This window comes from Nicotiana tomentosiformis, chromosome 9, assembly GCF_000390325.3.
Source record: "Nicotiana tomentosiformis chromosome 9, ASM39032v3, whole genome shotgun sequence".
NCBI classification, from domain to species: Eukaryota; Viridiplantae; Streptophyta; class Magnoliopsida; order Solanales; family Solanaceae; genus Nicotiana; species Nicotiana tomentosiformis.
This window is the reverse complement of record NC_090820.1, coordinates 58,587,853-58,601,825: the sequence shown is the minus strand read 5'-3', so window position 1 is coordinate 58,601,825 and position 13,973 is coordinate 58,587,853. Positions and strand designations below refer to the sequence as shown.

Genomic DNA, 13,973 nt, shown 5'->3' with positions numbered 1-13,973 from the left:
GATTTTCCTTATTCTAATGATGATAAGGTTGTAGTTGAGGTGCTTGTGGTGGTTGATGTTTAGTTGGGGGTTGTAGTTGGTGTTGGTAGGGTAGGTGGTCGGCAGTTTGGTGGAGGAAAATAAGTTCCCTTTGTAGTCGCTTTGGTTTGAAGCATTTGTCACACTTGTGAAGGAGAGGGTGCAGTAGAAGAATTAGTAAGCGTCATACTACTATCCCTTCCTCGATGCCTCAATTTAGATTCCCCCAATATGGAATTCAACCTTGCATTCGTTTTGTGTTGCCATATGGTAATATTGGTAACCTTCTCACTTATGTCATAAAGCATAGATACAACTTCATGCATCGGAGTCTTACTCCTTGGATCACAATTAGGACTAGAAGTTTGTTCGTACTTCATGATACCTACAAAACGAGAAAGCAGACTAGTAGTAAAGTCCTCACTAAGCTCACTCGATGTCGCTCAACCCTCGTGTATCACACTTTGCACCAATTGGCTTTTGTGTGCTTCAAGTCCTATTCACTCTTGCCTTTTTCCGCTCAAGTAGTAAATGTCAAAATTGCTAGCAAACTTAAGTTTCAAGGTTTCACAACATGTTCCAACCGTCTTCGGGGTGGAGTGGAAGTTGTGTATTCACAAGTACAGACAATTAAAAGAAAACATACTTGAACCAAGCAATTCACAACGAAAGTAAAAGATAAACGCACAAAACAATTGGCAGGAAATAAAATTAAGCACGCAAGAAACTAGATTAATACTTAATAAGAACAATTATCAAGTTTAGAGTTTAGTTTACTACAAATTGGAAAGAAAGAAAAGAAAAAAAACTACAAAACTAGATACATTTGCAAAATGTTGTCATATTCGCAAAACTGGACATATTTGTAAAACTGGTCATATTTGCAAAAGTAGACAGGTTTGTAGAGCTGCAACTTCAATTTCCAGACAACTTGCTCCAAAACTTCAATTTGCAGAAGTCAACCAACTTTTCTCTATAGTAGTAGACAGGAGTTTCAATTTCACATAAGCCTCAACACACAAGAACAACTTAGATGAAATTTCAGATGGCAGAATTTCAGTGCTCAGATTGCCACTCACAGCTGCAAGAACTTATGTTGCCCAGATTGTTTTATTGTGTCATAGCTTTAGTTTCCAGTCAAAACAGCTCCAAAACTGTGTAGGTCTTAGCTTCAAGGAACACAAACTGACTGCTAAGAACTGCAGAAAGTAACTTTCAAAAATACTACTGCAACCAAGCAAACTTGCAGCTTGAGTGTGGTCCAAAACTGGTTCAATGACTGCCAAAAAACTGCCCAATTCAGTAGCTATTTACCCCCGTTAAAATCTGAATTTTTCTGCTCGCAATCTCTTCCTAGAACAGTTCAATAGGAGCCAATTGAGGGCCAAACTGCTGAAATTTACATGGTGCAAAATACTGAGACAAAATAGGTGTAAAAACTAGTGTAAAAGTGTTGTGAAGTTGCTGCAGTTTTACTGTGGAATTGCTGCTCAAATACTGTCCAAACTGAGTCCCTTCTTTGCAGATATTGTGCAGCCAACTGCTGACAAACTGGTGGAATAATACTGAGGAGACAGGTACACAACCACAGGTTTCCAATCCCTGAAAACCAGGCAGAAACTGCAGCTGGAACTAGGCCAAAACTGCAGCTCAAAGCTGGTCAAATGCTCAAGTTTGCAGTCTAGCTTTACCCCAAACTGACTCCATTCTACCCTTCGTTCAAGTACCCCTTCAGACAATACCAATACCAACTAGGAAGCAACAACCAAATAACTGAAATCCAGTTACTAAACTGCAGAACTTGCAGTCCTACAATGCAAAAGAAAAAAAAAAAAAAAACAGCTGTGCAATCACTAGACAACTGATGCAAAAACTGCAGATTTTCAAGGCTGTTTCAACAGCTTTCAATAGCAGCCAAGGATCCAAACTTTAGCAACAATTTCAGTAGCCTAACCAGTGCAGAAAAATGCAGATTCTATGCTGCAGACAAAACACTGCAATTTAACGGCTGAAACAGTGCAAATTCTAAATTTAAACTGTGCAGTATTTACTGATAATGCAGCCTCAAGTCGAACTAGGAATGCATCTCAATCAATTTCACAGAACAGAGGTGAATTTCAGTGGTCGATTCGATTAACCAATCCCAAGTCATTAAGAAATTCAGAAATCAAAACAAGTTTAAGCTCAGAGAAATCAAAATTCAACCCCAAAAGGTTCATATTGTTAGATATACGTTTACTTTAATGATGCAAAATAACACAAATTTTATGTGCAAAAATACTCCGGAAGCAATGGAAAGGATGACTATCAAAGAATAGAGATGAAAAAGGAGGAGTAGCGGAAAATCAATCAAGGATTTGACAGCAGATTAACGGAGAATATTATAGGAAGGACCTAAATTAAAGAAAGTCAAGATTGCAGAACTATGCACTAAAGATTCCTCCATCAAAGGAAGACAGTTAAAAACCGGAATCAAGGGATCTAATTTTGATTGATAAAATAAAGGAAAGATCTACTTAGCAAAGGAAAAGTCCAATCAAGACCACAAGTCAAGGCAAATCAACAGAAGCAACACCTTATTCTTGGAAAGAATCACTCTACGATTCCTTTCAAGGATCAACTCCCTTGGGTTCGCAATCTCTCAAGATTCATATCAATCAAGAGTCAAGAAGACCTCACAGAGTATATATACATATGTACCAGTCTTGAAGCTATATACTTTGATCAAACAAACTTCGTGCTCTTTATTTTACTCTAAATAAGCATTGTAATATAAGTGAAGTTTACCATGTAATCAGTAGAGAGAAAAAGAGAGAAAAACATTGGTGAGACATTGTATCGAAAATATCACGAGCGTACTTAAATCCAAAAGTGAGTTGGTGTCCGGAGATAACATCAACACGATTGTACGAAATTATTCAAGGAACTTAGAAGAGAGAACACCCTTGCAACCCAAGGGGACTGGAGTAGGATTCACATTGAATCCGAACCAGTATAAAAATCTGGGTGTTTTTAATTCCTGCACTTTACTTCTGCTTTTAGTTATATTCTGTTTTTATTTTCAGCCGACTAATTGGTAAAATGGTCAACTACTTAGGATACAAAAAGAAAAATCGACAATTCACCCCCCTCTTGTACTTTCAATTGGTATCAGAGCAGGTCTCGCATATTTATCTTTTGCTTAACAGCTAGTGAGAAAAGATCATGTCAAACCAAGTAACTATTGGAGCACTCTTTCAAGAAGGGACATCGCAAGTAAGGCCACCATATTTCAATGGACATCACTTCTCTCATTGGAAGGTGCGCGTGGAAATATATGCAAAGTCCTATGATGTCAAACTATGACGTGTTATCAAAAAGGAAAACTATCCACTTCCAGCATCAACATAACCATCCACTGATCCTGAAGACATAGATGAGTACTCTGATGAGCAAATGGCAGTTGTTCAAGTTAACGCTAAGGCACGAAATTTGCTCTATAATGCTATAAGTGAAGAAGAATATGAGAAGATTTCAAGTTGTGATACCGCCAAAGAAATGTGGGACAAACTGGAAGTTACCTATGAATGAACTAGCCAAGTGAAAGAAACAAGGATAAATCTGTTGGTTCACGACTATGAACTCTTTCAGATAAAAGAAGGTGAAACCATTGAATAAATGTTTGCATGATTCAGCAAAATCATTGGCGATCGGAAAGCTTTTGGTAGATCGTACTCAAGTGGTGAGCAAGTTCGAAAATCCTAAGAAGTTTGCCCACCGCATAGCGGACAGAAGTAGTTGCACTTGAATCTCAACATTTTGACAAATTGTCATATGATGAACTGCATGGAGTTCTCATAGCATTTGAGAAAACACGTCTCAAGAAAACGCATCAGGAAGAGAAGAAGAAAACAGTTGTCTTCAAAACCACAACAGAAGGATCTGAGAACGATATTGATGATGACGTAGAGGCTCTTGAAGAAGAAATTTCGATGGTTTCTAGAAATATGAATGGATTGATGAGAAGATACAAAAACACAAAATAGGGAAGAACCAGACAATACAATGAACAAGACAAAAGGATGGAAAATATTTTGAATGCCGAAGATATGGTCATGTTCAAGTTGAATGCCCGGATCTTTAAAGAAAAGTCTCCAGAAGGTTCAATAAAAACAAATCCTTCGGAAGCTGGAGCAATGAAGATAGCTCAGAACATGAAGAAATAGCAAACATGTGCTTTATGACTATTCTGGGAAATGATATGAACAAATATTCTGGTTATTGGACTAATGAAGATGTATCAGACGATGATTGCAAAGAGGAAACTGAAAATTGCTTCATGGCACGAGGTGAAACAAGTGGGGTAAGACCCTATAACTGTGATATATGTAACGAATTGCTGGATATTCTTGATCTTATCCTAAAAGAGTTCAGAAAAATGCTAAATGCATTAAGGAGATTCAATAGGAAAAAGAAGGACCGGGAACTCAAACTTGAAGTTTCTGAAATCGAAAGAGATGTTTTTCAAGAAGAGGTTCAGGAATTACAATTGCAACTTAATGGCATGCGCAAATCCACTAGTCACAGTTCTGTCAAGTCTAACCAAGCGACTTACAAGTCAACTAGAAAAAGACTTGTTAGAACTGAGTCCACAAATACTGACACTAGTGGTAGATCAAAAACTGGATCAACCCCTGTGTGTCATTACTGTAACAATGCTGGGCATAAATATTCATTTTGTAGATTTCGTAAATCTAATATTTCAGGATGTATTTGGAAACCCAAAAACAGTCCTGATCCAAGTAGAACTAACCAACAACGACCCAAACAAGCTTGGGTACCTAAAAGAAGTTAATAATTCAATTTTGCAAGAACATCACAGAAAGAGTCATAAAGGGAAATGTTATTTAGATAGTGCGCGTTCCATCCACATGATGGTGACAAAAATCTGTTCAAAGAAGTCATAAAATAAATGGAGGAAATGTCAAATTTGGTGATGATTCAAAAGGAAAGATCGTTGGTACCGGCACAGTTCCATTCAGCATAACTGTGATATTACAGAAGTATACCTTGTGGACAGACTCAACTATAATCTCTTGAGCATAAGTCAACTATGTGATCCTGGGTATGATGTGAAATTCAAGAAAACAGGTTGTGCCATTGAAGATGAGTCGCGTAAAATCATTCTGCCAAGAAAAAGGTATGGAAATGTATACATTCTAGACGACATGTAAAACCTAGATGGTCATATTTGTTTAGCATCCATATCTGATGATCCATGGCTATGACATAAAAAACTTGGCCATGCAAGCATGCATTTGATTGAAAAACTTTCCAAACATGATCTAATTATTGTCCTTCCCAAACTCAATTTTTCTAGAAATCATGTTTGTGACGCATGCCAGCTTGGCAAACAAACTAGAAACTCTTTCAAAGCCAAAGACATTGTGTCCACAACCAAGCCCCTACAATTACTTCACTGGACTTGTTTGGACCTACTAGAACTGCTAGCATTGGAGGTAAACGATATACTTTTGTTATTGTTGATGATTACTCACGTTTTACATGGGTAATTTTCTTATCTCATAAAGATGAAGCCTTGAAATGTTTTGAGATTTTATGTAAAATAATTAAAAGAGAAAAGGGGTATCTCATCTCAACCTACAAAGTGATCATGGAGGAGAATTTGAAAGCAGAGCATTTGAAGAATTCTACAATGATCAAGGATATACTCACAATTTCTCGACCCCAAGATCACCCCAACAGAATCGGGTAGTTGAACGCAAGAATAGAACTCTGCAAGATATGGCCAGAACAATGATAATAGAACATTCATTGCCAAATCATTTTTGGATCAGAAGCAGTCAACACATCATGTCATATCCTCAACAGATGTCTCATAAGACCCATCCTAAAGAAGACTCCATATGAACCATGGAAAGGTAAAATGCCTAATATAGGCTACTTTCATCCGCTCGAAAGCAAATGTTTTACTCACCACAATGGTAAGGATATCATGTTCGGTGTTTGTAAATGTGTCAGGGTTCAGTCAGCTCCTAAGGAGTCACACTTAACTGCAATAAAGCGAATAATTCGCTATCTTATTGGAACCACTTCTTATGGACTATGGTACTCACGTTTTAAGAATTTTAAACTTGAAGGATTTTTTCAGATGCTAATCTTGCAGGTGACAAAGAAGACAGGAAAAGTACAAGTGGAACGTGTCAATTACTGGGAAAGGCAATTAATTTCCTGGAACAATAAGAAATAGGGAGCAATAACTCTTTCTACAACTGAGGCAGAGTACATTACAATTGGACAATGTTGTGCTCAATTACTCTGGATGTCGCATCCATTATGACTATGAAGTATCCTTTAAACCTATTGAATTTTTTTGTGAAAATTTTAGTGCTATATGTCTGTCAAAAAATCTCGTGCATCATTCTAGAGCCAAGCATATAGATATAAAGCATCATTTTATTAGAGATCATGTCCTTAAAGGAAGCATGGAATTATCGTTTTTAAGCTCTATTGATCAACTGGCGGATATTTTTACAAAACCCCTGCTCGAGGACAGATTTTGTGCATTACGAGACTCTTGGCATTATTCCTATTAATTCAAAATTTAGGACCTTTGTGGTAATTTTTTATTTTGCCGTCTCTTAATCTGCGTGTTTCCTTGTTTGGGTAAGTAGCATTAATTATGTCTCTTACTTTTATTTTTCACATCTTTTCAATAACTTTTCAGAGGGAAGTAAATCATCACGTCGAATCCCTGACACCCTTTCCTTCTGTACTCGTCCGTCAGTTTTCACTCTTTTTAATGGTTTCATCCTCCTAATTCCTTCACATTGTTTGTCTCTCCAAACCCCTGTTATTAACCCCTACAATGGCGAAAGATTCCAAAAATCCTTCTGCCTTAACTCGCAAAAGCACTCGTTCCCGAGCAAAACTCTCTTCTCAACCTCCTGAACAAGTCAATTTAGGATCAGACCACTCTGAAGATTTTGCCTCTTCTCAGGAACTCTCAGATGATGCATGTAGCCTCAATAAAAAATCTTTAGGGAAACGACCTATGGAAGATATCCTTGAAACCTTCACACCCAGAAAGCCCAAAACTGACCTCTCAAGCTCTCTCGAATCAGACCTCAATTTCGGGACACACCCAACATGGAAGCCTTCATAGCCTTCAAAGACAAACGTGTAGCCCATGGTAGAGTCATTGATCTAAAGATCATAGAGAGCCTCAACTGCAAGGTCAAGGAACTCTTCGAATTCCTGGGGTGGAAAAACTTTCTTTGCCCGCCTCCTCCAAAGGTATATGAATATCTTGTTAAATTTTCTATTCTAACTTTCGCTCTACCAAACCTGACAAATTAGAGTCCTTAGTTCTTGGCAAACGTATTGTGTTAAAGTTTACTCTATTTGACTCAATTTTTCAATGCAAGTGTTCGGGTTTCTCTATGCTGTTTAAGAATACGTCGCCTGAGGATTTTGAGATTTCTTTTGATCAAGCAAAAAGCTGTATAGCTGAGTCACCCTCTAATTCCCTTCCCAGTCAATTAGGACCTAGTGATGTCTGTTTTGAAACCTGTGTCCTAGCACACATTGTGGCAACCACTCTGCTCCCAAGAACAAGATCTTTCTCCACCTTTTCCCAACGTGATACCTTCCCGGTTTATTGTCTTTTAACTAAGCATAAGGTCAAACTATCTTCTTGGGTCATCAATTTCATGATAGAGAGTGTCGATGATCCTACGAGTCTTCCATATGGTATGGTCATTACCCATCAGTTAGAAGACCACAATATATCTCTTGCTAACTATCCCTATGTCACTGTCAATAAGTCATATAACTCCATAGCGTTCGCGAGCATGTGATACATTGTTGTAAAAGGAACTTGGGTAAAGAAGCAAGACGGTGAAGCCAGGAATGCGCCTACAGACTTAAAAGCAAAAGCCTCTGTGTCTCTTCCCAGTGCAGGTGATCCTGATCTCTTGAAAAAGTTAGCCTTCATCAATGACAAATTGACTGTCATCAAGGACTCTCTAACCTCCATGCAAAGCACAATTGAAGATGTCCATGGAGTGTCAAAGGACACAAGCTCTGATGTGTCCAACATAAGAGTGAAAATTCCCAAGAGAACAAAGAATGCAATAAAGGCTTTTAAGGAGGTACACGACATGATCGAGTGAATCTCAGTCATAATCAATGCAAGTTTTGAACGCCTTAAGGAGGCTATCTGCAATACTCTTACCTACTTTCTGTGTCATTGATGCATGGTTGTTAACAACAATTTCTTTTTGCTTCTTTTGAGACTGATGTTTCAGTCATGGGTTGTATTGTTAAGACAATTACTTACTTTTGATCCTGCATGCTGAATTAGATAGTTATAGACTGCTATAATGCTTCGCCTTATACTAACTTCTTGTTGATGCCAAAGGGGGAGAAAAGTAGTAGTTTTTTTTTGGTATTTCCTTGTGGTTGTCTTGTCTCTAGGAACTTGCAGGTAAATTACAGTTCCAAATTGAGGGGGATTCGACTACAACACCTGACATATAGGATGCCAAGCTGAGGGGGAGTCGACTAAAAACAACTGACAGGAAACACAAATGGAGGGGGAGTCAACTACAAAAATTGCAGAACTCAACTGATATACATGGAAGTAAACCGGTGTTATAACACTATTATTTTTTCATCATCAAAAGGGGGAGATTGTTAGATCTACATTTATTTTAATGATAAATAACACATCTTTTATGTGCAGAAATACTCCGGAAGCAATGGAAAGAAAGACTATCAAAGATTAGAACTTAAAAAGGAAGGAGTAGCGAAAATCCGAATGGAAAATCAATCAAGGATTTGACAGCACATTAACAGAGAACATTATAGGAAGGACCGAAATTAAAGGAATTCAAGATTGCGAAACTATGCACTGAAGTTCCTCCATCAAAGGAAGACAATTAAAAGACGGAATCAAGGGATCTAATTTTGATTGATCAAATAATGGACAGATCCGCATAGCAAAGGAAAAGTCTAATCAAGACCACAAGTCAAGGCAAATCAACGGAAGCAACACCTTATTCTTGGAAAGATTAACTCTACGATTTCTTTCAAGGATCAACTCCCTTGGGTTCACAATCTCTCAAGATTCACATCAATCAAGAGTCAAGAAGACCTCACGGAGTATATATACATATGTACCAGTCTTGACGTTATATACTTTGATCAAACCAACTTCGTACTCTTTGTTCTACTCTATACAAGCATTATAATCTAAGTGAAGTTTACTGTGTAATTAGTAGAGAGAAGAAAGAGAGAAAAACATTTGTGAGGCGTTGTATCGAAAATATCACGAGCGTACTTAGATCCAAAAGTGAGTTGGTGTTCGGAGATAACATCAACACGATTGTACGAGATTATTCAAGGATCTTTGAAGAGAGAATACCCTTGCAACCCAAGGGGACTGGAGTAGGATTCACATTGAATCCGAACCAGTATAAAAATATTGATGTCTTTAATTCCTGCACTTTACTTCTGCTTTCAGTTATATTCTGTTTTTGTTTTCAGTCGACTAATTGATAAACTTGTCAACTACTTAGGATACAAAAAGAAAACTCGACAGTTCAACACCCCCCCCCCCCCCCCGTACTTTAAATGACATTCAGTTTGAACTCAAGAAGATCAACTCAAAACTCGACCAAGCTTCCGAAAATTGTTCAATGATGTTACTTTCTTAGGTATCCAGAAATTGACTCATACAAACAAGACAAAATTTCATCTCACACAATCAAGTTCAAATTCAGAAGTACAATCTTCAATTTAGAAATCAAACCTGTGCAATCTTCAAATGATGAATCACTGAAATCAGCTAAGGCGTCGATGTGTAGGGATGTTGTGTAGGATAGAACTCAATCCTAGAATTTTGAAGAACACAACAGCAAGTTCTTCGACTGATTCAAGAAATTTTCAATCCAATCTCGTCCAAATCTTCACCAATCGAACTCAAACTTTGGATTCAACATCCAAATAACTTTAGGAACAAACCCCAGAAACCAATTTTGTTCAAGGCTCACGACATCGACAACCCTATGTCGTCTTATTCTTCAAAACCAGGTTCTATATTTCGAACCCTAAACCCTAGCAAACCAGCTTCAAACCGACTCCAAGCTCCAGATTAAGCTTCAAAATGTTTCTTTCAAATTAGAATCATGAAGATCCTATCGATTTTGAGCCCTAATTTTCGATTTGGAGCAAAACCCAAAACTCAACAGTCGACAATGGATTTTCGGGATGGAATTCAAAGTTTTAACCCAAAGTAACCAATGATTTCAACTCATATCATTCAATTTCAGAGGATTTGAACAACTTCCGAACTCAAAATTCGATAGAAACACGGTTTTTGATTTTTTTTTTCCAGTTTAGAAACTTCACTCAATGAAACATATACGGATAAACAGTAGCAATTTTTCATTTGGGAGTTTTTGATTTTTTTATTTATTTTCAGATTTTGATGATAATCAAAACATAAACAAGGAATTGGAAGAAAAACACCTTGTGCTCTGATACCAATACCAAGATGATACGGACTATGAACGAAAACAGGATATAGAAAAATACGTAGAATCAAAAATCCTCAAGAGATTAGGATATGAAGCCTAATTACCTCTATGAACTCAATCAATTATATCTCATAAGCTATAAAAACCCTCAAGAGATTGAAAACTCTTGAAACCTTCGGATAAAGTAATTAAGCAATTAAGCATTTATTACTAATTGCTCACCAACTAGACTAATTTAACACTAATGAAAGCATAAACAACACGATAAAGGAATTGAAGAAATGCATTAATTAAAAGATAAGGAAAGAGTGTGAGACTTGCATAGCCTTCAAGTTTATCATTCATCAAGTCTAACTCTAAATACACTAATGCTTAGCTATTAATACCAGCATGCTATTTAGGCTAAATAACCAAAATACCCTTAGGTAGTAAAGAAAGCTAAGTAGACCTAAATTATAAAACAAGCCTAAATAGTTAAATTTCCAAAATAGCCTTGTCGATCTTGACTCCTTTAAAGCACTCCAATGATATGATGTTAACCTAATCATACTCGTTAGGCATGCTCATCCGACGTGTATCAGCGGATAAGACAAGCGACCATACAAACACTTGTAGATATATTGCGTGCATGCGTTCTTGACTTAAAAGGTAGCTGGGATTATCATTTGCCGCTCATAGAATTTGCCTACAACAACAGCTATCATGCCAACATCCAAATGGTGTCGTTCAAAGCTCTATATAGTTGGAGATGTAGATCCCCCATCAGTTTGTCTAAAGTTGGAGAAGCAGAATTGATAGGGCCAGACCTTGTGCATCAAGCTATGAAAAAGGTCAAGGTCATCAAAAAGCGGCTGAAAATCGCTCAGAGTCACCAGAAGTCCTATTCAGATGCGCGACACAGAGATCTAGAGTTCAAAGAGGATGACTGGGCATTCTTGAAAGTTTTTCCCATGAAGGAATAATTCGATTAGGGATGAAAGGAAAACTAAGCCCAAGGTACATCAAACCTTATAGAATTATGCGGAAGGTTAGTCAAGTGGCGTATAGGCTCAAGTTACCTCCAGAGTTATCTTTAGTGCGCCCTATTTTTCACGTATCTATGTTGAAGAAACTGGTTGGGGATCCGTCATTTATTATCCCCGTGGAGACTATTGAAGTTAATGAACGCTTGACTTATGAAGAGGTTCCTATTGCCATTCTTGATAGACAAGTTCGTAAGTTGAGAAATAAGGAGATTGCCTCCGTCAAAATGCTATGGCGAAATCAACAAGTTGAAGAGTCCATCTGGGAAAAAGAGGAAGATATGAATAAAAGATATCCCCATTTGTTTGTAGAGCCAGTTGGCCATGAGTAAGAGAGGGTAGAAGTGTCTTTCATATGGACTGTGTTTTGAATTTGTAAAGTTTATGCTCTTGTGATCTTAATCGTTGTGCAATGAATATAATGCTCAGGTTGATGTTGCCCCGTGTTTGTAATTCCTTATCGAGTATGGTTGTGATGTTAGGATTGATTTATGTGTCCATCTAACATGTGGATAGGCCCAAATACAAGGGAAACTCTACCGAAATTTCTAAAAATTTGGGGAATTAGCCAAATTCGGACCCACTGAAATGAGGAGCTAAGTCATGTTCGGTGTCCATGGAGGACTCTAATCCTCATTCGAGGATGAATGATCCTAAGCGGGGGAGAACGTAAGGATACATAAAAGCCCGCAAAGGGTTTGAGGTTTTATAGTGCCAAGGTCAAGCTAATAAGTGCAGAAGGTTGCAGGATATGGGTTGCACAATGCGTCGCGAAGTGGGTAGAAGAATTGGCATGAGAGGGCGATTATGTGGTCAACTATGCATACCGTGAATCGATTTTGCTAATCGCAAAATCATCGCGGATTGGGGAAGAAACAAAAAAAAGTTTGACGGCCTTTTCGCGGTGGGTCATGTGAACCATATATCTGTTTCCCGGACCGCAGATCTATTCCGGAATCGATAGGGCCACCTAGGGAGATATTTGAGGTAGATCTTAAGGTCAAATGTGCATGTCACAGAACTATTATGTGGACCACAGATCCACCGCATACCTATCCAGTTCTAATTCAAACTTGGAGAACTATTTCGTGGTCACTTTCGTAGACCACAGAAGCATTATGCGGTCCATTTCGTGATTGTAGATCTATTTTGGATGTGTATTTTTGGGAATGTTTCTACCCGATTCTATTTTAATAAAAGGTTTTGAGGGGAGTTTTATAAGGAGAATTTTCATCTAATTGAGAGGGAGAGCATCTTAGAGATAAGAGGAGGTCCAACACTTCAACACTTTTATCTTTGCTCAATTCTTGGAGATTCGATGGGAAAAAATTACAAAGTCTTCTTCTATCAAGGTAAGGATTCATCCCAAGCTCCTTTGCAATTTTAAATAATGTAATTGTAGGTAAGGATTTGGGTATTAGAGCTTATGGGATAGTGATTGGAAGCCATAAGCTCCCATACTTGAGATTGGGTGTTGTAAAGAATAGGAAGATAGGGTTATTTGATGGAATTTTGTTGGTTGGATGTGGATGGTTGGACATGCATGTGATGCTGAGAATTATAAACTACTTAATGATGATAGTCGCATAAATGGTTGGTGAAAAAGGTTGTAGTTGGATGAACAAATGCTATGGTTAACATTTGTAGAGATATATGCCTATTAGGTATTTGATAAAGTGCCTAGATTACCTAAATTGTGGAATTTGCTACCAATATTGGCCCCATTGGATGATGTTATTGTAGATTTAAGTTGTTTAGTATGGAGGATCATCGTAGTATCATTAAGGGGAGAATTCGAGGTATGTTTGGACTCCTTCCATAGAATTGGATTCCATGAACTCCTTATAAACTCCAAGTATGGTTTGTTCAAGTTCCTATTCCTATTGTTTTGAATTACCTCAAAGATTGAATTTTCAAATGCTTATGATCTCGATTCATTTTACATTTTCCACCATTATGCCCTTCTCTTTGAAATTTATCTCAAATGTTTAAGCTTTCATGTACTCATATGTTTATAGCCATAACATTTTAAAATTTTGAATTACACAATGCTCATGAAACTCTACACGTCTTATTTGCTATTTCCATGCTCTTTTCATTGAAAATGTTTTAACTCATTCTTTCGAGTTTTCATATGCACATGAATATGAAGTTTTGGACTTCCAACAATTTGAATACACCTCTATGATTTCCAATGACACTATGCATATGGTAAAAAATGGAAGATTTTATGAAAGGCTATGAGATGAAGTATTTATACAGCAAATAGTTTTGGGAGTATCGTATGTAACCGAGAAGGTAAATGTCGTAAGAGCCTATACCCGAACCTACATGCGTCGGGGTAGAACTATGGTTACCCTGAGATTGTAAGATTAGATAGTTACCCTATAAT

At 37.5% G+C, this 13,973-nt stretch overlaps 1 protein-coding gene and 1 long non-coding RNA gene across 2 annotated transcripts; one reads left to right on the top strand and one right to left on the bottom strand.

The window, feature by feature from the left end:
- Positions 1-729: 729 nt before the first annotated feature.
- LOC104093793 (uncharacterized) lies at positions 730-10,875 on the bottom strand. The gene is made up of 2 exons (XR_685713.4): positions 9,833-10,875; positions 730-1,827 (listed from the first exon to the last, which is right to left on the bottom strand). It is a non-coding gene; the product is annotated as an uncharacterized lncRNA (long non-coding RNA).
- A 702-nt stretch (positions 10,876-11,577) lies between these two features.
- Positions 11,578-11,913, top strand: LOC138898850 (uncharacterized). The gene has a single exon (XM_070184956.1). The coding sequence runs from the start codon at positions 11,578-11,580 to the stop codon at positions 11,911-11,913; it is 336 nt and encodes a 111-aa protein (XP_070041057.1).
- Positions 11,914-13,973: the final 2,060 nt, after the last annotated feature.